The 25,455-nt window shown below is 40.9% G+C and overlaps 3 protein-coding genes across 11 annotated transcripts in view; 1 reads left to right on the top strand and 2 right to left on the bottom strand.

Annotated features, from left to right (window-relative positions):
* LOC144689675 (clathrin heavy chain linker domain-containing protein 1-like) overlaps positions 1 to 11,565 on the bottom strand; it is a 113,956-nt gene extending 102,391 nt beyond the window's left edge. For 3 of the 4 annotated variants that reach the window (XM_078556961.1, XM_078556962.1, XM_078556964.1), the window contains exon 1: positions 11,025 to 11,565. In XM_078556961.1, coding sequence (XP_078413087.1) covers positions 11,025 to 11,216 — 192 coding nt within the window. In that variant the 5' untranslated portion in view covers positions 11,217 to 11,565. The remainder of the gene's footprint in view (positions 1 to 11,024) is intronic. The other variant, XM_078556963.1, reaches the window with a different exon arrangement.
* rps27a (ribosomal protein S27a) lies at positions 11,557 to 16,202 on the top strand. The gene is made up of 6 exons (XM_078556969.1): positions 11,557 to 11,903; positions 12,006 to 12,070; positions 13,627 to 13,681; positions 14,648 to 14,733; positions 14,890 to 15,021; positions 16,034 to 16,202. The coding sequence occupies exons 2-6, from the start codon at positions 12,023 to 12,025 to the stop codon at positions 16,181 to 16,183; spliced, it is 471 nt and encodes a 156-aa protein (XP_078413095.1). The 5' UTR covers positions 11,557 to 11,903; positions 12,006 to 12,022; the 3' UTR covers positions 16,184 to 16,202.
* A 4,637-nt stretch (positions 16,203 to 20,839) lies between these two features.
* The window catches only part of mtif2 (mitochondrial translational initiation factor 2), a 68,975-nt gene continuing 64,359 nt past the window's right edge, over positions 20,840 to 25,455 (bottom strand). For 5 of the 6 annotated variants that reach the window (XM_078556939.1, XM_078556940.1, XM_078556938.1 and 2 more), the window contains exons 12-14: positions 23,307 to 23,471; positions 22,986 to 23,126; positions 20,840 to 22,406 (exon numbers count right to left, since the gene is read on the bottom strand). In XM_078556939.1, coding sequence (XP_078413065.1) covers positions 22,237 to 22,406; positions 22,986 to 23,126; positions 23,307 to 23,471 — 476 coding nt within the window. In that variant the 3' untranslated portion in view covers positions 20,840 to 22,236. The remainder of the gene's footprint in view (positions 22,407 to 22,985; positions 23,127 to 23,306; positions 23,472 to 25,455) is intronic. The other variant, XM_078556943.1, reaches the window with a different exon arrangement.

Genomic DNA, 25,455 nt, shown 5'->3' with positions numbered 1-25,455 from the left:
AGATTTTGCAGTCAGTGGCAAAGGGGTGGCGCTTATCGCTGATCTAAAACAAGCTGCCTACAAAGATTTAGCAGGCTCCAGAGTGTGGATTGCCCTTACTCCAAAGTGATTTTTAATCTGGAGCCACCTATGGAGGATCTGTAGAGGATCTGTGGGACCCAGGAAGAGTGACATCATTAAGCAGGCTGAGCAGCTAATCAGACTGAAGAATTCTCACGGACAGCAAACCAGGAAGTAAACAGCAAAGATCATAATTCAATTTCTAATCATTTTATCAAAGGTGAAATAAAGCTTGGGACGTATAGATTGGAACAAAGTAAAAGATACAATATCTTAAACAAATTCCAAAAAATAAAAACAAAATAATTATTTTAAAGATCATGAAATTATCATCATGCAATTGAAGGAATGTCATTCCATATTTATAAAATTAGGTTTTCAAGGCCAGAAAAACTGATCATAAATAAATATGACTTAGTACATCGTTAAAATCTCTGCTGCCCTTCATTCAACAATGCTTAACATTTTCACATTGGATTACATAGGATTTAAGGCACTGAAACACACCATTCAGCCCAACAATCCATGCTGGTGTTTAGGCTTTATCCTTGTGACCCCCTTTTCCCTTCTCCCAGATATTCTTGTCTATCTTTCTCTTAAATGTATCTATACTATTCGTTCCAACCACTCCCTGTTGCAGTGAGTTCCATATTCTTACAGCTCTTTGGGTAAAAAATATAAGAACATAAGAAATAGGATCAAAGTCCATTGAACCAGTTTCACCACTCAATACAATCATGGCTGATCTTTGGCTTCCACTTTCCGCTCACACCCATATCTCTTGATTCTCTGAGAGACCAAAAATCAAACTCAGTGTTAAATATATTCAATGATCGAGCATCCACAGCCCTCTGGGGTAGACAATTCCAAAGATTCACAACCCATTTGAATGAAGAAATTTCTCCTCATCTCATTCCTAAGTGATCAGCCCCTTATCCTAGAATGTACCCAGTTTTCTACATGCCCCCATCAGGGGAAATAACCTCTCAGTGTCTACCCTGTCAAGCCCTTTCAGAATCTTATACGTTTCAAATGAGATCAGATCTCATTCTTCTAAAGTCCAGAGAATATGGCCCAATTTACTCAATCTCTCATCATAGGACAACCCTCTTATCCCAGGGATCAATCTAGTGAACATTTACTGTACACCTTCAATGCAAGAATATCCTTCCTTAAATATGGAGACCAAAAACGTGCACAGTACTGCTATGGTGGTCTCACCAATGCCCTGTACAATTGTAGCTTATTCATTATTCTTGCACGCCAATCCTCTTGCAATACGGGCCAACTACCATTTGCCTTCCTAATTGTATGCCGTACCTGCATGTTAACTTTCTGTGTTCCTTGTGTGAGTACACCCAAGTCTCTCTGGACATCAACATTTACAAGTTTCATGCCTCAAAAAATATTCTGCTTTTCTAATCTTACAACCAAGGTGCATAACCTCACACTTACCCACATTATACTCCATCTGCCACCTTGCCATCTATCTATATCTCTTTCCAGCCTCTGAGTCATGCTCACAGCTTGCATTCCCACCCAGCTTTGTATCTTCATCATTCTTTTCATCTAACGTCGTTCATATAGATTGTAAATAGCTGAAGCCCCAGCATTGATCCTTGCAGCATGCCACTAGTTACAGCCTGCCAACTTGAAAAAGCCTGTTTTTCCCTAGTCTTTGCTTCCTGTGTGTTAACCAGCTGTTATGACACAGCAGTTGGTAAAGGCTGAGTTGGTTAAACCCCAGAGAGAAACATGAACGATTGTCATAACCTATATTTTCAATTGGTATGTTTGAGATGCAGCTTTGAATTCAGGAATAAGACCACTGAGCCTCAAGAGGTTTTTTTTTATATAAAACTAAATTAAATGTTTATTAACTTAACAACAAATTAAACACATACACATGTCTACAAATTACTACCATAATAACTTTTAAACAAATCCCCAAATTAATCACTCCCAGGTAAATCCCCACCAAGGCAACAGTAACCCATAGACTTTAAACAGACACCAGGCAAAGCACATTTGACCTTATGAATTCAAAATTAGGTTCCTTGCAATTTGGTTCCTTTACAGACACAGTTATAGGCTTACAGGCTGATTGGATCTTAAATGCCTCTGACTTACACACACAAACTCCTTTCTGTTTATTCCTAGTTTTTCCTTTGAATGTAAACTTTCCATTGTATCGCTAGGCTTTTAACGTCACATCTTCTAACAACAACATTTTCATCCCACTAATTTTATTAGTAATATAAACACATTGCTTGGTGTCTCCCAGCTAGGTGCAAGATTTTACACCCACTCTTGAATGCTTTATTCAACAAATGCAAATTTACACTTTACCTTCTATCCTCCTTACATTTATCAAATTAACATCTCAAAACTACTATACATCAAAGCACCCAGACTAGCTGGCTTTAATCCAATTACGATACACATAGTCAAACACATGGACACATTTCCATTTTAAAAATAATTTCCAATAACATTATAGACATTAATATCTCTTCATGACACAATCGTCTATCCATTATATTACCCTGCCCCCTCCACTCCATGAATCCTTATTTTGCGTATTAGTGTTTTGTGTGGCATCTTATCAAATGCTTTTTGGAAATCTAGGTGCACTACATCTACTGGTTCCCCTTTAACTACTAGTTACATCCTCAAACAAACTCTTAAATTTGTCAAACAGCATTTCTCTTTCGTAAAATCATGTTGACTTTGTCTGATCATGCAATGATTTTTTAAGTACATTGTTAGACTTCCTTAATAATAGATTCCAACAGTTTCCTGATGACTAATGTCAGGCTAACTGGTCTGTAGTTCCCAGTTTTCTTTCTCACTCCTTTCTTGAATAGCCATGTTACATTTGCTAACTTCTAATCTGTGGTGACCGGTCTAGAATCTAGGGAGTTTTGGAAAATCATAACCAGTACATTGACTACCACTGCAGCTGTTTCTTTCAGGACCTTAGTATGTAGGCCATCAGGTCCTAGGGATTTATCGGATTTTAGTCCTTTAGGTTTCTCCAGTACTTTTTCTCGGCTGATATGAATTAATTTCATTTTCTCACTCTTATTAACTCCTTGCTTACTCTCTATTTTTGTTATGTAACTACTGTGAAAACAGACACACAATTTTTGTTCCAAATCTCTACCATTTTCTCATTTCACATGATGATTTCTCATATCTGTCCTGGCTATGCTGGGGGGCGGGGCATTGATTACTAGAGCTACTCTCTTCCTTTTCATACACTTGTAAAAGTTCTTACAATCTGCTTTTATATTCCTGGCTAGTTTACTCTCATATTTTTTTCCCTACTTTTCAACTTTTTGGTGGCTCTTTGCTGGTTTCTAAAACAATCCCAATCCTCAGGTTTACTACAATTCTTTGCAATATTGTCAGCCTCTTCTTTTAATCTTAATCTCCTTCTTCTTCTTAGGCAGCCCCTTGGGATCGAGGATGACTTGCTTCCACTTCAGTTTGATGGGTTCTGAGATGGCTGATAAGTCCAAGGTGCAATCTACAGGTTCTGCCACACGGGGGCAGGTGGTACTTGAGGGTCACATAGGCGAGTTGCTTGGAGGTTTGTGTGCTCTCTCCGATGCCTCTGCATGTTCCCAAAGTCCCTCGATGTGTTCGGTGCCTTCCCACGTGAACCTTCTCCATTTTGAATGAACACAGCCGGGGCTCCCATGAGTCGGTAGAAATGTTTGACCTCTTCAGGGATATGTTAAGGACAACCCTAAAGTGTTTCCGCTCTTCTCCTGGGACTCTCCTATGGCGACCGAGTTCCCAGACCTGCTGGCACCACATCACCAGCTTTCTGTGATGCCACTTCTGCTGATGTCTCCCAGAATATGTCCAGCCAGAGTTGGCAACCATATTTTCCCCTGAGGCATGAATTTTCCAGTCTGCGAAAGCTTTGCACTTACCTTTGATTCTATATCTCTTGGTGACTGGTTTGACGAAAGCGACCGTGTTTCCTGATATAGAGGCCAAGGACCTCTTTGCAGGTTATTTTGGTGGACTTAAGGGTCAATCAGGCACTATGGGCACACTGCAGCTCCTGTGGCTAGAGGTTGAGAAGTTGGCAGCGAGGTGCTGACTGAGACTTTTGGGATCTTTGCAGCCTTCAATGTTCATTATCTTGCAATTGCTTCTGTTGCTTCTGCTGTTTGGGGGTCAGGCTGGTGGGGATGGTACATCAGATAAGGTGGTGGTCGATCCAACACTCATTGGTACCTGGCATGGGTGATTAGGGCATCTTTGTGGTCCCAAGCTTGAATAATCATGTAGTCAAGCAGATGCCAGTGTTTCAACCCTGGGTGTTGCCTTGAGGTCTTGTGCTTGTCTTGTTGGTGGAACAGGATGTTGGTTATGACAGAGACATGTTCCAGGCATTTTGTCAAGAGGAAGACTCCATTGGAGTTTGCTTTTCCTACTCCTTTGCAAAGCACACCCTTCCAGAGTTTTTGTGTCCTTCCTCACCATGGTGTTGAAATCTCTGAGGAGAATGAATTTGTCACCTGCTGGGGCTTGGACTAGGGATTGCTCAAGGTCAGTTTAGAATCCCTCCTTAGCCTCATCTATTGTATCAAGTGTAGGAGCATATGCACTAATGACAGTGACATGTTGATTCCTTGTCAGGGCGAGCTGAGCAGTCATGGGGGGCTTGTTTATTCCACAGGGGGAGTTGCTGGGGCACCAGACAAGCTTATTTTTGATGGCGAAGCCCACCCCGTGGAGCTGTCATTACTCTTCTGGAAGGTCCTTCCAGAAAAGGGTGTACCTCACTGCCTTGCTCCTTCAGTTAGCCTTCTCCTGAACATCATATCCCACCTAGGGCAGCAATGTTGATGTAGAGGTGCCTGAATTCCCAAGAAATGATGGTGGTGTGGCGCTCAAGCCTGTCATTGGTGCATTTGTCCATGAGGGCCCTGATATTCCAGATCCCAAATTCTGTTTTGGCAAGTGAAAGATGCCTGTGCATGATTTTTTTTTAACATGGGGTGGCTGTTGAACACCTATCACCACACGGTCTCAACAGGGCAGGACCTTGGTCCAATGGCAAGGGAGTTCCAGGGTGGCTGGAGGACAGGCTCTGCTGTGAAATATTAGCATTGTCTGTGCATGATCATATGCAGGTTTCAATCTAATCTAATAATTAATTTAATTCACTCTAATACTATTATTAACCTCGTTAGTAAGCCATGGATGGATCTTTCTTGCTGAGTTTTTATTTTTTAATGTAATGTATTAATGGGAAACTGTCACAACACCATACAAATTCATCTTCTAGGCCACTTTTGCAATTTGATTGCTCCTCCTCTGCCTTTGTTACAATTTCCAATAATTACATGCTTAATGCTCTTTGTAACAGTTTAACTAGTTAGGGGGCCTATAAACTCCTGCCACCAGTTTTTTCTGACTCTTGCTATTCCTAATCTCCACCCATACTGCATCAACTTTCTGATCTTCTGAGTCAAGGATCATTCTCACTACTGTCCTTATGTCATCTTTTACTATCAAGGCTACTCCTCCTTTTCTATTCTGTCTTTTCAAAATGTTGTGTACCCTGGAAAATTTATTTCCCAACTTTGGTCAGCTTGTAAACATGTCTCTGTATTGGCGATTAGATCTAAGCCATTTACCTCTATTTGTGCCACTAGTTCATTTATCATATTGCAAATGCTTTGTACATTCAGAGCCTTTTTTTTCATTACTATTATTGAGGGAGGTCTTGTGCTCAATAGGTAGCATCCCAGCCTCGAAGCCAGAAGCTCTGGGATTCAAATTGTTGAGCCATGGAAGGAGTGCTCATGACGTGGCCAAAAAGGTTAATAATAAACCTGCTGATAATTCTTCCAACACTCCCATGGCAGACAATAAGAATGGGTGGGATTCCTGGTCAGCCATGCTTGATGTGGAGTGGTGCCTCTCAAGCTATAACTACTCATCTTTCTCTAAAACAGAGAGAGATGCTTACTGTCTCTCTCAGACTATGACTAATTATGGTCACGGACTACTATTTTTGATGTACTATTACTGTTAAACTCTCTGTCCTTTGCTGTCCCCCTCTGCTGCCTTCACCTAAATCGCTATACTGTTCTACCGTCTCAACTTTTCTCTTTGGAGTCTAAATCTCCCTTCACCTGAACATTCCCCCACCCTCAGTTAGTTTAAAGCCCTATTCACAGCCCTAGTTAAACGAATCACCAGGACACTGATTCCAGCCCGGTTTAAGTGGAGCCCATCCCAACGGAACAGCTCCCTCCCAAATACTGGCTCAATTAATCAAAACTCCTTCTTCCACACCATAGTTTGAGCCACATGTTTCCACATGTTCTATTCTGATTGACCCTACGCCAATTGCCGTGTGCTCAGGTAACAATCTAAAGATAACAAAAAGATTAATAAGGAGGAAAAAATTAGAGTACGAGAGAAAGCTAGCTAGAAATATAAAGATGGATAGTAAGAGTTTCTAAAGGTACTTGAATAAAAAGTGAGTGCTGGTCCTATAGAAATTGAGTCAGGGGAATTAATAATGGAAAATAGAGATGGCAGATGAATTGAACAGGTGTTTGCATTGGTCTTCATTATAGAAAATACAAGTAACATCCCAGAAATAGTTGTAAATCAGGAATTGGAAGGGAGGGAGGAACTCAGGAAGATTACAATCACCAGGGAAGTGGTACTTAGCAAATTGTTGGAGCTGCAGGCTGACAAGTCCCCAGGTCCTGATGGACTTCATCCTAGGGTCTTAAAAGAAGTGGCTAGTGAGATAGTTGATGCGTTGGTTTTAATTTTCCAAAATTCCCTCGATTTGGGGAAGATGCCATTAGATTGGAAAATAGCAAATGTAACTCCATTATTCAAAAAGGGAGGGAGGGAGAAAGCAGGAAACTACAGGCCAGTTAGCTTACTATCTCTCATAGAGAAAATGTTGGAAGCTATTATGAAAGATATTATGACAGGACATGTAGAAAAATTCAAGGCAATCAGGCAGAGTCAATATGGTTTTGTGAAAGGGAAATCATGTTTAACCATTTATTGAAGTTCTTTGAAGGAGTCACATGTGCCGTGGATAAAGGGTAACCGGTGGACATACTGTACTTAGATTTCCAGAAGGCGTTTGAAAAGGTGCCACATCAAAGGTTATTGCAGAAAATAAAAGCTCATGGCGTAGGGGGCATATTGGCATGGATAGAAGATTGGCGAGCTAACAGAAAACCAAGGGTAGCCATAAATGGGTCTTTTTCTGGTTGGCTGGATGTAAAGAGAGGTGTGCCACAGGGATCAGAGTTGGTGCCTCAACTTTTTGCAATTTATACAAATGACTTGGATGAAAGGACAGAAGGTATGGTTGCTAAATTTGCTGATGATACTTTCCTACCTAACGGCTCAAAGGGCCGAATGGCCTACTCCTGCTCCTAGTTTCTATTTTTGTAAGTTGTGAAGAGGACATAAGGAGGCTACAATGGGACGTAGATTGGTTAAGTGAGTGGGCAAAGATCTGGCAAATGGAATATAATGTGGGAAATGTGAAATTGTCCATTTTGGCAGGAAGAATAAAAAGGTTCAGAGGGATTTGGGTGTTCTAGTACACGAATCACAAAAGGCTAGTATGCAGATACAGCAAGTACTTAGGCAAGCTAATAGAATGTTATCATTTATTGCAAGGAGAATTGAATATAAAAGTAGGGAGGTTATGCTTCAGTTGAATAGGAGGCTGGTGAGACCATATCTGGAGTAGTGCATACAGTATTGATCTCCTTATTTAAGGAAGAATGTAAATGCATTAGAGACAGTTCGGAGAAGGTTTACTAAACTAATACCAGGAATGGGTGGGTTGAGGAAAGATTGGACAAGCTAGGCATGTATCTGCTGGAGTTTAGAAGAGCTAGAGGTGACTTGATTGAAACCTATAAGATTCTGAGGAGTCTTGACAAGGTGGAAGTGGAGAGGATATTTCCTCTAGTGGAAGAATCAAGATGTAGGGGGTCACTGTTTAAAAATAAGGGCTTACCCATTTAAGACAGAGATGAGAAGAATTTTTTTGAGAGTAGTGAGCCTTTGGAACTCCCTTCCTCAAAAGGCAGTGGAATCAGAGTCTTTGAATGTTTTCAAGGCAGAGATAGATAGATAGATTCTTGATAAACAAGGGGGTGAAAGGTTATTGGGGCTAGGCAGGAGTTTACAGTCAGATCAGCCATGATCTTATTGAATGGCGGAGCAGGCTCTAAGGGCCGAATGGGCTTCTCCTGCTTCTAACTCATATGTTTGTATGGTTGCCTTTGAGGTTCTGCGTTTTAACTTGGACCCCAAAAAAAGTTTCTTCTGAATTCCCCATTGGATTTCTTGGTGCCTATCTTCAATGTATTCAACAGTGAGAATTCTAGGTAAAAAGTTGAAGCTCACATCAACTCACTTATTCTGCTCTGATTACACACAAACATACAAATTAGGAGCAGGACTAGGCCATTCGGCCCCTTGAGCCTGCTCTGCCATTCAATAAGATCATGGTTGAGCTGATTGTGGCCTCAACGCCACTTTCCTACCTAAGCCAAATACCCTTTGACTCCCTTGTTAGTCAAGCGTCTACCTACCTCTGCCTTAAAAATATTCAATGACCCTGCCCCTACCACTCTCTGGGATGACAGTTCAACAGATTCACCACCCTCAGAAAGAATTTCTCCTAATCTCCATCTTAAATAGGATACCCCCTATTTTTAAATGTGTCCCTTAGTTCTAGTCTTTCCCACAATGGGAAACATCCTCTCAGCATCATAGAAAACAGGAGCAGGAGTAAGTCATTCAGCCCTTCCAGCCTGCTCCACCATTCAATATGATCATGGCTGATCTGCTATCTCAACGCCATACTCCTGCTCTCTCCCCATACCCCTTGGCATCTTTAGAGTCCTGAAATCTATTTGTCTTAAATGTATTCAGTGACTCAGTCTCCAGAGCCTTCTGTAGTCGAGAATTCCACAGGTTCACCACCCTCTGCGTGAAGAAGTTTCTCCTCATCTCAGTCCAAAAAGCCTACCTTGTATCCTGAGACTGTGACCTCTTGTTCTAGACCCCCCACAGCCAGAGGAAACATCTTTCCTGCATCCAGTCTGTCCAGCCTTGTCAGAATTTTGTACGTTTCAATGAGATCTCCTCTCATTATTCTAAACTCCAGTGAATACAGGCCTAGTCAACCCAATCTCTCCTCATACGACAATCCTGCCATCCCAGGAATCAGTCTGGTGAACCTTTGCTGCACTCCCTCTATGGCAAGTGTATTCTTTCTTAGGTAAGGAGACTAAAACTGCACATAATAGTCCAGGTGTTGTCTCACCAAGGCCCTGTACAGCTGCAGCAAGACATCCTTGCTCCTGTACCCAAGTCTCCTCGTAATGAAGGACAACATACCATTTGCTTTAACTGCTTGCTGCACCTGCATGCTTGCTTTCAGTGATTGGTGTACAAGGACAGCCAGGTCCCTTTGTACAGCAACATTTCCCAATCTATCACCATTTAAATTATACTCTGCCATTCTGTTTTTCCCTCCGAAGTGGATAACTTCACACTTATCCACATTATACTGCATCCATTTTATCAAGTCCCCTCAGGATCTTTCAATAAGATCATCTCTCATTCTTCTAAATTTCAGTGGATACATGTCAAAGCTGTCCAACCTTTCCTCATAAAATAATCCCCTCATCTCAGGAATCAGTCGAGTGAACCTTCTCTGAGCTGCTTCTAATGCAATTATGTCCTTTCTGAAATAAGGACACCAAGATGTGGTCTCACCAATGCCATGTACAACTCTAGCAAAAATGAAGGACATTTATTGTCCTTCACAATAAATGAGGACATTCCACTGCCTTCCTAATCACTTGCTGTATCTCATACTAACTTTTTGTGATTCATGTACCAGGACACCCAAATCCCTTTGTACCTCAGTTCTGCAATCTCTCTCCATTTAGATAATTTGCTAATGTGGACAAGTTCACATTTTTCCACATTATATTCCACTTTCTATTTTTTTGACCAATCACTTAACCTATCCATAGCCCTTTGCAGACTGCTTATGTCCTCTTCACAACTTTCTTTCCTACGTATCTTTGTGTCATCAGCACATTTAGCAACTATACATTTGGTCCCTTCACCCAAGTCATTGATATAGACTGTAAATAGTTGAGGACCCAGCACTGATTCCTGTGGCACTCCACTTGTTACATTCTGCCATCCTGGAAATGACCCATCTATGCCTACTCTATTTCCTGTTAGCTAGCTATGCTCTCATGTTACCCCCTACATCATCAGCTCTTATTTTTTTGTAGTTAACCTTTGATGTGGCACCTTATCAAATGCCTTCTGGAAATCTAAGTACACCATAGCCACAGGTCCCCCTTTATCCACGTTGCTTGTTACTTCCTCAAAAAACTCTAGTCAAACACAATTTCCTGTTCACTAAACAATGTTGACTCTGCCTGATTGCATTCAGATTTTCTAAGTGCCCTGCTATAATCTCCTTAATAATAGATTCTAGCATTTTCCCTTTGACAGATGTTAAGTAGTTTTACAACTGCAAGGGCATGGGAGCAGGGATTCATTGACAGCAACGTTGGGATTTTTCGCGTTTAAATGCGCATGTGTAGACACCACATGCTGCTGTCAGTTTTACACCGTAATAAGACTGACAGTTATGTAGTCATTATAACCACAAATTCCAGGCCGTAATATTTCTCTACTCTGAGAACCTATGTCTCTAATTAAAACGATAAATTATAAATTTAACCCTCGATGTGAGTTAAGGCGCCGGGCCGGTTTGTAATGTTTTTAAATATGTTTCTCTACACTGTCAAATAATGCTTCTCCTCCCTCTGTTCAGTTAAATTATTTCTGCCTGATGTAAAAACAAATAACGTTAATTGTGGCAGATGCGGTCCAGCCATTCTTACCTTGTCAAACACATTCCTGTAAATAATGTACCGCTGCTCATCGGGTCCCTGGTCAGGACAGCCCAGCTCCCCAGTCTCGGTCTTGATGTGTGCCCGTATGCGGCAGAGCAGGTTTCGGTCGGCCACGTTGGGAATAGGTGGAATAACCTGACACTTTCCCGAAGCCGCTGTTGACAGCCCTTCGGCCGCCATTCGAGTTTCCTCCGCCCCGGGCTCCTGTCCAGATGATCAGTCTGCGGCCTGCCGGGGAGGCCAAGCCTCTCACACTTACTATTTCATATTCCCGACTCAACATTCAGCGCCTAAAACCTCCAAGTACTGGCAAGTCATCGACCTGAAGCGTTATTTCTAATTCCCCTCTCCACAGAGACTGCGTGTTTCCAGGATTTTCTCCCACCATCTCCAAGGTCACCGGTTGCTAAGGAATCGAAAGGACGCCGCCGCGCAAAGCCTTCTGGAAAATGTAGTTTCAACTCGACGGATCTTTAGGGAACTCAAATAATTTATTTTTATGATCAGATTTACTTTTATTCAACAAAGCGAATGTGCTTATTTACAAATCATGCTTGAACAAAACCTTAGATTGTATTTTACGGCCATTTTAGTCGGCCGAGACGGAAGATCCACAATGCAATGCAACAGGCTATCTTGATCCTAAATAAAATGATTTAAAACTAAGTTAGTGATTTAATGTGCACACAATTTGATACTACTTTGAATTTTATCAATGTTTTGAAGAAGAGATAATATTTTGCAAAATTGACCTGTACTGAAAACGGAGTTGCTTAGACACCCAACCCCTGCAGCCGGTTTGGAAAACCCCGTGTCTTTAGCACTAGGACCTCTTTTGATGCTGCACCTTTCTGGAGGAAGGAGTTGGTGAGTCTCAGTTCCCGCATTATGGACGTTTTATACATTATTAGCCGCGTTAGATCTGATTTTAACTCTAATAATTTAACTAATTTCTTGGCTCCTTTTTAGGTGGATTGAATTTGAAAATGCAGATCTTTGTGAAAACCCTCACGGGGAAAACGATAACCCTCGAGGTGAGTTATTCGCTGGGCCGGCTGGGGCGAGGCGCTGACTGGAGGCCTTCCCTCCCCCAAGAGCCTACATCAGGCCTCAAGAGGAAACAAAACGTGTAAATGCCCAAATTGAAAATTAAAAGCTACCTTGACGTGAGGTTGATTTTAAAGTCACACACGCGGCTGTTAATGTGCGCTCAGTACCCGAGACAACATGTTCTCTTTTGCGAATCTGAAGGTCTCCATTACTTGGAAAGTTCTTTTTAATGCAGTGGCTGCGAATTTATCGCCTTTGATGTCCGCTTTAACGGCACGGGGTTTACTGGCATGTTTCTTGCATGCCCTCTTTTAATTATGGCCTAAAATTGATTTACTCGACTTCGGATGAGGTCGCTCCTTCATAAATAACTAAGTGAATACTTTTCGTTAACGTTTAAAATTATGTAACATGTTACAGTATGCTGATTTAATGTATTGTGTGAAAATAGTGTTAGATATTTTGCTTTCAATGTTTGCCCTTTCCGTATTCCCTTTTTAATCAAAACGTTGACCTAGCGTTTTTAGGGCAACGTGAGTGCTTCAGTGGAGAAGAGAAGAGTCGTCGTTTCGGGTCCACACGACCCTTCAACAGAACTGAAGTATATTTAGGAGAGGGGTGAAATATAAGCTGGTTAGTAAATTTCACCCCTCTCCTAACTATACTTCAGTTCTGTTGAAGGGTCGTGTGGACCCGAAACGTCGACTCTTCTTCTCCACCGATGCTGCCAGACCTGCTGAGTTTTTCCAGGTAATTCTGTTTTTGTTTTGGATTTCCAGCATCCGCAGTAGTTTTTTGTTTTTATATCTGAGTGCTCCAGTAGTTGGGCAGCTCCTTTAAAAGTTGGATGAGCTGAGATGCTCAAGCTTGTAAGATTGGTGCCTCTGTCCCTACTGTTGATTTTTTTAAAAGTGACTTGACGAAGCCAGCTTTCTTGACCGTGGTTGTATACTGTGTGCAGAAAGACCATAAGACATAGGAGCAGAAATTAGGCCAATCGGCCCATCGAGTCTGCTCCACCATTCAATCATGGCTGATAAGTTTCTCAACCCCATTCTCCTGCCTTCTCCCTGTAACCTTTGATCCCCATACCAATCAAGAACCTATCTATCTTGGTCTTAAATACACTCAATGACCTGGCCTCCACAGCCTTCTGTGGCAATGAATTCCATAGATTCACCACTCTCCGGCTAAAGAAGTTTCTCCTCATCTCTGTTCTAAAAGGACTTCCCTTTACTCTCAGGCTGTGCCCTCAGGTCCTAGTCTCTCCTGCTAATGGAAACATCTTCCCCACGTCCACTCTATCCAGGCCTTTCAGTATTCTAAAGACAAGACAATTAGCTTTTTATTTTTGTTTAGAATTTAAATCATCAGTGTGACTTGTTTTGAATTTGAATTCAGGTGGAGATTTTAAAGTTATAGTGGACATGTCAAGCTATAATTCTTCTAAAATATATATTGATTTTTAAATCAAAAAAGCGGAACATGTTTCTGACACTTGTACACTATTCAAGTTTTTTTTCTGACTTTTTAATTGCAGGTTGAACCCTCAGATACTATTGAAAATGTAAAGGCTAAGATTCAGGACAAGGAAGGTAGAGTATAGTTTCGATTTTGACATTTAATTTTCATTGCCTTGAAAAAGCTGACCCATTAGCCTTGGAAGACCTTAAGACATGCAGGCCCAATTTGAAATGCAGTTCAGAACATTGTGTGGGATGCAATTTGCAATCTCATGCTGATTTCCTGATCGCGGCCATGCTAATCAACCCAAACGCTTTTAAAACAGAAGTCGCTGTGTTGAGTAGTGACAATGGAACCCCAGGCGTAGTCTACCTGGTGTGTGCTATGATACCCTAACAAGGAAGAGACTGCTTTAGAATGTCTGTACAAATTTACCTCAAGTTGTGATCCCTTTTGGCTTCAGAACTCGAGTTCTGAAAAAGAGTCATCTGGACTCGAAACATTAACTTTTTCTCTCCATAGATACTGTCAGACCTGCTTGAGTTCTTCTAGCAATTTTTGTTTTAGTTCATGCTTTAGTTGTATTAGTTGACAAGTAATTAGAGCATTAGGATGTTTTGTAAACGCCTCCAAAAGCATTATTTCACAGAATGTGGTAATCAGAAGTATGAAGAAGCAATGTTGTCATTCTGAGGGGAGGCTAGATTCACATGTGTTTGTAAATACAAACCACTTAAATTTATAATCATTCAAGGCTCATGTTAGCTTGCCATCTGTGCATCACTTTCTACCTAGGTATGGTTCTGACAATGAAAGTGTGCTAAAATCTAATGTTTTTTTTTTAAAATGCACACTTTGTATGGAAAAAAGGTACTTGCAAGTTCAATGCATCTAACAAGACAGCTTTGCTTTTGTTTTAGTACTTATTTATATGCCACTTGAATGGCCAGTTTGAGTTCATGGAAATTAAGTCCATGGATCTATGCTGCCTGTTCATTTATTAAGGTTTCAGCTTTTCTGACTAACAGCATCATTATCTAATTCAGGTGAGATGAGACTAGTTTAGTTAAACCCTTCCATTTGTAATTTCAACATAGGTATTCCCCCTGATCAGCAGCGACTGATCTTCGCTGGAAAACAGTTGGAGGATGGCCGTACACTCTCTGATTACAACATCCAAAAGGTATGTTTACTTCTATTTTTCTTGTGTTTCAATACATCTCTGACCTTGCAGTTGGTCTACTGAATTTGATTCTTGTAGTGATGCTTTATACACCAAAACAAATGGGGGGAGTTTGTCCTTTATGCTTCATAAAAGTAACTTCTTGTTCTTCAATAGGAATCAACTTTGCACCTTGTATTGAGACTTCGTGGTGGTGCCAAGAAGAGGAAGAAGAAGTCTTACACCACACCAAAGAAAAACCAGCATAAGAGGAAGAAGGTCAAGCTTGCTGTCCTTAAATATTACAAGGTAACAGTTTGGAGAGTTGGCGTTCTCCTCAACGTTAAATTATTGGGAAGCTTCCTTTTCTTAGAGGCTCATCTTGACATTTAAATCCTTGATCAAAAGTAGTTGAGCCACTGTTTACAGCTGTTGAAGATGTGTATTTTTTTCCAGGTGTTGAACATTGTACAGGAAGGATGAATTGAAGTAGTTTTTTTTGTTGCATAAGAATGCAAAATATGGTGCCAAGTGATATGCAGGTTTCATTCTGTGATGCTATGGAAGGAAAAAGTGACCATCTTGCTCTCTGCTCTTAATGGGCAGAATTAGTGTAAGCCTGAAAAGGTGGTGCTCTCTTTGTTAAAACACAGGGACAATGGTAGTGAAATGAAAAATTCCCCAACCTATAACTTGTTTTGAAATTGATGTTTAAAAATGCACCAAGTCAATTCGGCTAAATTGCTGTACAGAAGTCCCTCTGCAGCATCTGAAATATTGCTTTGAGACTTCTAAGGTCAGAGATTGTTTTGGCCTGAATTAAATTCTACATTTAATAGTTTTATGCTGAGAGTCGGAGGTGCTCTGCTTATTTGAAGAGCAATTGGACAGTCTGGATTCTATTTCTGTAGGATCTTCAAGCCACTGGCGGAAAGTTGCTTAACTGGATTCAGAGCACTTGTTTGCTCATCTCTTGTTGGAGATGGCCATTGCCTGTCACTTGCAGCTCTACTTGTGCAGAAGGAAGCCCTGTCAATACTGAACCAATTCATACAATGTGCTTATCACAATAGTATAATTTACAGGTGGAAAACATTGGTTTTAGTAGGTCTGGCTTCCTTTTCCATTCCATCCCATTACCTACCACGTTGCCCATTTGATGGCAAACATGCTAGCTATATATAGTGTTTCACCATTGTTCAGTAAGGCTGTTTTTTGTGCTACAAAATGAGGCTTTGTCCAGTTTATTACAGTACTGATACTTGATTCTCAAATTTCTGTACATATTAAGATGAAATTAAGCACTTTTTTTTACTTTTAGGTTGATGAATATGGGAAAATCTATCGTCTGCGGCGTGAATGCCCTTCTGAGGAGTGTGGTGCTGGTGTGTTTATGGCCAGTCATTTCAACAGGCAATACTGTGGGAAGTGCTGTCTGACATACTGCTTCAACAAGGCTGAAGATGCATAATTAAACAGTTTATAATAAACGATGATGAAAAATGATTGGTGTTGAAGTCTTTAAATTCAGTATTCTTCCCCTTCTGTAGGAGCTTATTTTTGTTGGGAGATGCTATGGCATAGAACAAAGTTATCTGGGTAGCAGCAGGCCCATGGTATTTTGCCTAAGTAGCCAAGATTCATTAAAGCCTGCCAAGTGTGTTAGTTGTGTTCCTGGCTGTCTTTAATCAGTGGGTCTTTGGAAGAATGTTCTGAGAGAACAGAAATTGAGGTAATTTGAATTGGTTGAATAATTGATATATTTCTTGGGCAGTACCAGAGAGAGAATTGGAATATAGAATCAACAACAGCAAGGAGTAGTTGGTGTAAATAGTATAGATGCATTTAAGGGGAGTCCGTATAGATTTTTAAAATAATTCCTGGGATATGGTTCTCACTCGCTTGGCCTGCATTTATTACCCATCCCTAATTACCCTTGAGAAGGTGGTGGTAAGCTGCCTTCTTGAACCGCTGTAGTCTGTGGTGTAGGTACACCCACAGTGCTGTTGGGGAGTTCCAGGTTTTTGATCCAGTGAAGGAGTGGCAATACATTTCCAAGTCGAGTGGTTGGAGGGGAACTTCAAGGTGGTGGTGCTCCTATGTGTGCTGCTCTTGTCCATCAATGTTTGGGTTTGGAAGGTGTTGCTTAAGGAACCTTGGTGAGTTCCTGCGATGCATCTTATAGATGGTACTCTCTGTCGGTGGTGGAGGGAGTGAATGTTTGTGGATGAGGTACCAATCAGACAGGCTGCTTTGTCCTGGATGGTGTCAAGCTTATTGAATGTTATTGGAGCTGCCTTCATCCAGGCAAGGGGAGAGTATTCAATCACATTCCTGGCTTGTGCCTTGTAGATGGTGGACAGGCTTTGGGGAGTCAGGAAGTGAGTTACTCAGTCAAGGATTCCTAGCCTCTGAACTCTTGTAGCCACAGTATTTCTATGGCTAGTCCAGTTCCTGGTCAATGGTAGCCCCCCCCTGGATGTTCATAGGGATTCAGTGATGGAAATGCCATTGAATGTCAAGGGATGATGGTTAGATTCTCTCTTGTTGGAGATGGCCATTGCCTGTCACTTGTTGGTGCAAATGTTACTTGTCACTTGTCAGCCCAAGCCTGGATAGTGTCCAGATCTTGCATTGGGACATGGATTGCTTCAGTGTCTGAGGAGTCACAAATAGTGCCGAACATTGTGCAATCATCAGCAAACATCCCCACTTCTAACCTTATGATGGAAGGAAGGTCATTGATGAAGTGGCTGAAGATGGTTGGGCCTAGGACACTACCCACTCAAACCTCCAAAGCTGTCCTCATTAATATCTGGGGATTTGTACCACTGGGACAGCTGTCCCACAGAATAGTTGGGGAACACTGTGACATTGCTTGAGAAGTTCCATTATGAGTATGACAATGTCACAGGCTCCTACAGCAAAGCCAAGGTATGTGCTTTCTGTCAACAGGACAGACTTGCCAGAGGTGGTGGCACAGTCGTATACAGTTGGGAGTGTGACCTTGGATGTCCTGAACACTGACTCTTGACCCCATAAGCTTTTCATGGCAACAGGCTAAACATGACAAGGAAACCTGTTATCCTTCAGCTGATTAATCTGTACTCTGTATTTAACACCACTTGTTAGCACTGATGGGCACAGTATAGTTAGGGTAGGGGATTTCAATGTTGAAAAGTGCCTTGCCAAGTCCTGAAGGAAGTAACTAACAGTCTGGGTTTGCAGTAGGTGATGTGTGAATACGAGGGAGACGCCTACATTCCTGTTATTAGCAGTATACCTGTCACAGATGTATTGGTAAAGGCCTGCACAGGCCTTGTAGGAATCAAGTACTGTCTTCAAACAGAATAACCCCCCACCACCCCTCCTTGTGTTTGGAACTATCGCTCTGCCAAACTGGATTGGTTTAGAACAGATCTAGCAGCTCATAACTGGATATCCATGTGATGCTGAGAACCATCAGAAGAACTATTCCAACACATCTAACTCCATGACAGCATATCTTTCACTCTACCATTACCATCAAGCCAGAAGAACAAGCTTGATTTAATGAGTGTACAAATGCATCCCAGCAGCACCAGGCACGACTGAAAATGAGGTGCCAACCTCGAGAAGCTATAACACGGTTATATGTTAAACAGGAGAAGCAGCATGTTATAGAGAGCAATACCACAACCAACAGCAGAACAAAGCTCTGCAGTTTTGCCATGCCTAGTAATGAGTGGGTGTGAACAATTAAATTAATGGGAGGAGGAAGCACCATGAAGATCCCTATCCTCAATGATGGTGGAGGTCAGCACATGAGTAAAGGCTGAAGCATTTACAAGCATCTTCAGCCTGAGGTGCAAAATTGATGATCCATCTTGGCCTCCTAAGATGCCCACCATAAAATGCCAGTCTTCATACTATTTGAAATAATACAAGTGAAATTGAGAAATGGCTGAGCGCAAAGGCTTTGGGCTCCAACAACATGCCGACTGTAGTGCTTAAGACTTGCACTCAAGAACAAGCGGCACCTCAAGCTGCACAGGCATATAGCAATAACCAGCTCACCAATGCTCAGTTTAGGTTCTGACAGAACCACTCGACTCCGGACCACAATATGGCTTTGGGATAAAGGTAGACTAAAAAGTTAAATTCCAGAGATGAGTTGAAAAGACTGCCCTTGGTATCAAGGCATCATTTGACTGAGTGGGAATCAGGGAGAGCTCTCCACTAGTTGGAGTCATACCAAGCACAAAGGAAGGTACTGCTTATCAATCCAAACTTCAGTGTTGTCCAGGTCTTGTTGCATGTGTACATGGACTGCTTCATTAGGAGGAGTGGTGAACAAAATTCAACTCTAGGCAACTATCAGCGAATATCCCCACTTCTGAACTTACGGGGACGGAAGGTCATTGAAGCAGACGAAGATGGTTGGGCCTAGGACACTACCCTGAGGAACTCCTGCAATGATGTCCTGGAGCTGAGATTTTGGCCTTACCAACAACCACAACCATCTTCCTTTGTCTTTGGTATGACTCCAACCAGAAGTATGTGAAAGTATATGAAAATGTTCTATCATGTGTTTTTTAGTGTTTTCCTGGCTCCTGCACCTTCCAGCACGTGACTCCTTATAAAATAAATTCTCTCCTGCAAGCTATCTGTAGGCACATTATGGGAGATTTACTATTACTAGAACCTTGCCAAGCCAGTCAAAAGGTTGAAGTAATATTTGAATATATTTTGACATTATAAATTTACTTCTGGCAAAACAACAAAAAATATAACTGTTAAAAGACATGTCACTTTTATTGAGCAAATTTTAAACTACTGTTTAAACTGACACTGTTACAATGACAGAAACCAGGTTCATTTCAAAAGGATTAATTTTATTTTGGAAATTTCCTCTCCATTGAAGGCATATATTCTTTTTTATTGGTGTACAGTTCCAGAGATTTTTCATTGTTTTATATAAGTGGCCATTATTTACACGCCAACCCTGACAGTATCATAAGGCATTTCACTTGCACGTCCTTCAATTTAGTCTACTGCATTCGTTGCTCCCAATGCGGTTTCCTCTACATTGGAGACCAAACGCAGACTGGGTGACCGCTTTGCGGAACACCTTCGGTCTGTCCGCAAGCATGACCCAGACCTCCCTGTCGCTTGCCATTTCAACACTCCACCCTGCTCTCATGCCCACATGTTCGTCCTTGGCCTGCTGCATTGTTCCAGTGAAGCTCAACGCAAACTGGAGGAACAGCGCCTCATCTTCCGACTAGGCACTTTACAGCCTTCCGGACTGAATATTGAGTTCAACAATTTTAGATCATGAACTCTCTTCTCCATCCCCACCCCCTTTCCAATCCCCCTTTTTTTCCCAATAATTTATATAGATTTTTCTTTTCCCACCTATTTCCACTATTTTTAAATGTATTTCCATCCATTGTTTTATCTCTACCTTTTAGCCTATTTCAATCCCTTCCCTTCACCCCACTCCACCCCCACTAGGGCTATCTGTACCTTGCTTGTCCTGCTTTCTACCCTTAATTAGCACATTCCTTACATGATATCACCACCTTCAACACCTCTTTGTCCTTTTGTCTGTGACATCTTTTGGCTATCTCAACCTATCACTGGCCCTCTATCCAACTCTACCTGTCCCACCCACCCCCTCCCCTCACTTAAACCAGCTTATATTTCACCTCTCTTCTATTTTTCCTTAGTTCTGTTGAAAAGTCATACGGACTCGAAACGTTAACTGTGCTCCTCTCCGCAGATGCTGCCAGACCTGCTGAGTTTTTCCAGGTATTTTTGTTTTTGTTTTAGATTTCCAGCATCTGCAGTTTTTTGCTTTTATCTTAGTATCATAAGGCTATTCAGTCCTAAGGGAAGTCACAGGCAAGCCCAATTATGCAAAACATATTAAGCTTGTAAGCCCCATAGAAATGTGAGTATCTACTGCTGTCAGAATTAAACTACATTTGCTGCAGTTTTAAAATGTAAAAGTGCGTTTTGAAAGCTTTAATAAAGTAACCATGCTGTATCAATTTGATCCCAGGCAATGAATCATTAGACTATCAAAATTTCCTAGTGCATTTTATAATAGAAGTAGTCAAAAGGAATCCAATATTTTCAAATATACTAAAAATATAATTCTGTATTTTTATACTATATTAGTGACAACAAAATTAAAATGATGTAAAGTGAACTTTTTTTAAAAGTTGTGATTTTCAGCTTTACCATACATTTTAAGGATCAATATGCTGAAAATGTTAAGATCATTCACATTTGTACAGTACTACATTACTATAGCAATCAGGTGCTTTTACAGATAGAAAAACGCCATAAAAATCTAAGTAGCCAGAATGTTAATATCATGGTACCTGAAACAGTTTGATTGCTTATATTAGTGAAGGTACTTGTTTTGATATCTCTAATCTCTGAAGAAACAAAAAAAGTGAATCTACTACATTCCTAATATTCATAAAAGCAAAATTCAGCAGAATTGTAACTAAAATATGTCCCAATCATTTGCAAAAATGTATTTTGGCAATAACTGTAATGAATAATTAGACCCACCTCAATGTTAAATTGTTTGGGCCTTGGACAGAAATCTATTTGTGTCTTCCACCACCCCATCCCCCTTCTGCACCCAAGAGTTCACTTAAACTTGTGTCTAATTTTCAGAATCCAATTCAAAGAGTCAAAGTGGAGAAAACGGTTTTTGCAGTGATAATGTTCTTCCCCATGAGGTATTCAACACCATGATTCAGTATTGAATAAATGTATGAAATCTAATGGAAGGGTATAAATATTTTTAACTATAATTACAGAAAGCTTGGTTTGAATCTTTTTATTATCTACAGTCACTTTTAAATTCAAAGGAAGATCCACATCTGCTGCACGAGTACTGCTCTCTCTTTTATTTTCCCTACTTTTAGTGGAGATGCAGTTTGAGTCCTGCGAAAATCTTGATCTTCAATAGCACTGGGATCCCATGAGCCAAATCTTTTATATTGTGTGCTACTGACAGCCGCTATAGTTAACAACATGCCTTCAATATAAAAGTATGTTGAGACCATTACACCATATGCATTACCCGATAGATCACCAGCATCTAGGTGCACATTTAGTCTATTTTAATCATGTTTAACAGATATTTAACCTGTCACTAGGATCTAAAAATGCAACACATCACAACACATTCAGCATTCCAAATTGTAGTTGGTCAATTCTCCAGGCCACAGTCAGATTTTGCAATATTCTTTTCCACAGACTGTTATTTCTAAAATCTTGCTATGTTCAAAATGGCTTCTGCGTGGATCCACTGAATAACATTCACCATCCTTCAAAGTAAAGCCTTATGAAGTGCAGTCATTATGTAAATGCTGGTCTTTTTATTGGCCTGTATTCCAAACAGGCTGGATACATCATGAACATATTTTGTCCATTTAGTCATTTTACTGGACAGACTTTATATTAATAGTGCAATTTAATTAAATTCAAAAACTCTTCAGTTCTTGGAGTAATCAAGTTTTAAAATCCTGGATCCCAGGAGATATTTTGTTGGATTTCTTTTTCTTCATAGCAAATTATTTCATCACCAAGCTTGAAATCAATTTCTTTATCCAAGCTGAGGCCACATTCCATCCCTGTCTTCACAACTGGAACATCGTTCTTGAGTTGTTTGAGAGAAGTGAGAAAACCTGAATGGAGGGGAAAATGTTGTTATACTACAAACTTGTATAATTCCATTGATAATAAACACTCACATAGCATAAAACACTTGAAAATATATGCAACTTCTAACTTGTCAGCCCTTCTTTCCTTACTGCCTTTCCTCCTAGCCTCCGTTCCACCATCATCATGGCTACACAACACCCTCTGCTCAATAGAGCAGTCAAACAACCTTCTCCGCCCCTGCAACCAACTGTAGTTGCTTCTGATGACAGGTTTTTATTTTTGTTAGTTTTTTGAGTTTCTTTCCATTTTATGGACCATACCAGGGTCTTAGTGAGTTGCTGAATGATGCTCTTGCTACTTTCTATCTTGTTGGAATTACTGCAGGTACACTGGGAAATAATTTGTTATAAAGGGGAATATTCGTAGATGGTATATCCATAAAATTGGGCAAAATTTATAGAAATGAAATACTTGTAAAGGGGCATTCTGTAAGCTGGTTTCCAAGTAACAAAATTGCTTTTGTCTGAAATAGCAAGATATTGATTCTATAGTAGCAGTTTTGTATGTTATAATACACAGAACTGTACAAGAGGAAAACATGCCTCTCCACAAAATATGTCCATCACGAATGAGCTTAAACTTCATCTTTCTGTGCAATTGACCCTTCTGCACTCTGCACCCTGCTACAGGAATCTTCTCTTTTCCTACTGTCACGTGGAAGAGTGCCAACACAGACGCCGTTCCTGAAAGTGAAACAAACAGTATTAATGAACAGTGAAAACTGCTTCTTGTTAAATACACATCTTAGTTAGTTAAAAATCAGCCATACATAAGGTCACATTTACAACATGTATACAAACAAGTGAGTTTAAAATGCTGCATCTGACAAAGAATATCCAATCATTTTGAGACACAAAACATACCTATTATATTTTCTTCAAGTGCTGCTGGCAACTTGCCACTCAGTTCATCCTTGAGGTCATCAATAAGTTTGTAGATAATCCTGTGCAATTTGATTTTTACTCCTTTCTTGGTAGCCATCTGTTGTACTTCTTTGCTGGCATTTACATTAAAACCATACACCAGACCTAAAAATCCAAGAAGTGTTGTTTTTCTTCAAGTCATATTCCACACATGGCTTGCAATGGCAGAGGTACAAATAATTATACAACTATCCCCTATCCTACCCCAGATTTCTACGTCAATTGGAAAGGTGAGAGTAAATGGTTCTCAACAATCAGTTCTCAATAATGTGTGTACACATTCTCTGCAGCAGAGAGATTAAAAAATGATTTATTTGGGGATGGGGAGGGGGGGGGTGGGGGTGTTGATGGTTGAGTTCATGCTCCACCAGGTTGGATAAGGAAGAAACTCCATCTTTCAAAAGGATCTGAACCAATTAAATGGACGGATTTAGGAAGTACATATGATTTTTAATGTCTATAGATAGTCACACACTAAGTTTGATAGGTCAAGTGAAACTTACATGTTTTATTCTTATTTGTTCTTGAAACATTTCATGATGTAAATCTGTTGTCATGTTATCTATATAATTCTGGGCCTTGGGCATCACACAGAGTTCAGGCCGAGCGGTTGGACTTCAGTCCCTGCCATTGCTATCTTTAAGAGGGAGGTGATGGACTACTGAGAACTTTATCGTTGTTTATAATGTTGTATCTTTTCCTACCCGTTACAGGCAGAGCTCGTTTCACTTGCGCTTACTTGCTTGCAGGTCGGAAAAGCGATTTAGAAAAGCAACATTTCTACTCCAGGACTGGAGATTACCATCATTCATCACCCACAACACTTAGCGATTAACAATGGCGAGCCCCTCAGGACTCCCTGCAAGCAAGGAAAGGAGAACTGACTTGGAAAGCCGCATCTTCAAAGGTAACAAAAACAGAATTACCTGGAAAAACTGAGCAGGTCTGGCAGCATCGGTGGAGAAGAAATCAGTTAACGTTTCGAGTCCTCATGACCCTTCGGGTTCTGCCGAAGGGTCATGAGGACTCGAAACGTTAACTGATTTCTTCTCCACCGATGCTGCCAGACCTGCTCAGTTTTTCCAGGTAATTCTGTTTTTGTTTTGGATTTCCAGCATCCGCAGTAGCTTTTAGCTTTTGGTTTGCATCTTCAAAGGTTCCTGGGCTGATGACTTCTTCATTATTGAGAACAACAGGTCCATAATGTGCCTGATATGTCAGGAGAAGATAGCTGTTTTCAAGTAGTGCAATATCAAACGACATTACATTTAGAAAACATGCTGGCAGTTTTCACAGCCCCGGGAGTCAGGTCAGAATCGACCGAGTGAATTCACTGAAGCAAATTATCATCAAGCAACAATCTCTCTTCAAGGCTGCAAACCAGAGTTCAAAGATTGACCAAGGTCAGCTTCTTGATAGCCGAAGCAATAGTCAAAAGAGGGATTTCAGGGGACACTGCGATGAGATGAAGCTGTTTGCAGCTCCATTTGGAACTAATGCCCCTGATGTGTTCCAGGTGGAGCTAATTGAGATGCAGAATGACAGTGTCCCGAAGACAGCTTTTGCATGACCTTCTGACATTTCACAGGTATTATGTTCCCTCTGATTCTTACGCAAACCTGTCAAGGCATGCCCGTCACTTCTTGGCATTGTTTGGCAGCACTTAGTGCTGCAAGCAGGTTTTCTCAAGAATGAAAACCATCAAATCAAAATCAAAATCACTGCTGATAGGCGGACATCTATCCGGAATGCATCAGCACCTCAAGTGCACAGGCAGATATTGACTTCTTGCAAGCAAAAGCAATGCCAGGTGTCTCACTGAATCCGCGCTCACTGTGCTGTGGAAAAGGTAAAAGGAAAAGGTAGTCTTCTCATGTAAACCTTGCTCATAAAGGTGCAGATTTCGGTTGCTCGAGATAAATTTCAAATCACTTGGTTGTTTTCCTTTCCTCCCAGAACTTGCGTACGGGGCCCCACATGATTGAGGAAAGAATGGAAATGTGATCCCTCATGCGAAGAGGATGGACAAGAATACAAAATCAGGATCACTCCTGACAGGCAGACAGGCATCAGGTTTGGGATACTCCAC

The sequence above is a fragment of the Cetorhinus maximus genome, chromosome 14 (genome assembly GCF_964194155.1).
Source record: "Cetorhinus maximus chromosome 14, sCetMax3.hap1.1, whole genome shotgun sequence".
Lineage (NCBI taxonomy): Eukaryota > Metazoa > Chordata > Chondrichthyes > Lamniformes > Cetorhinidae > Cetorhinus > Cetorhinus maximus.
The sequence above is the reverse complement of the archived record's forward strand: the minus strand, read 5'-3'. Positions and strand labels throughout refer to the sequence as shown.

Bases quoted from the DNA above. Each gene is read 5' to 3' on its own strand.
- rps27a (XM_078556969.1), top strand. From the start codon at position 12,023: ATGCAGATCTTTGTGAAAACCCTCACGGGGAAAACGATAACCCTCGAG. The intron at 13,682-14,647 runs GTAGAGTATAGT...ATTTCAACATAG, and splicing joins TAAGATTCAGGACAAGGAAG to GTATTCCCCCTGATCAGCAG. The intron at 14,734-14,889 runs GTATGTTTACTT...GTTCTTCAATAG, and splicing joins CTGATTACAACATCCAAAAG to GAATCAACTTTGCACCTTGT.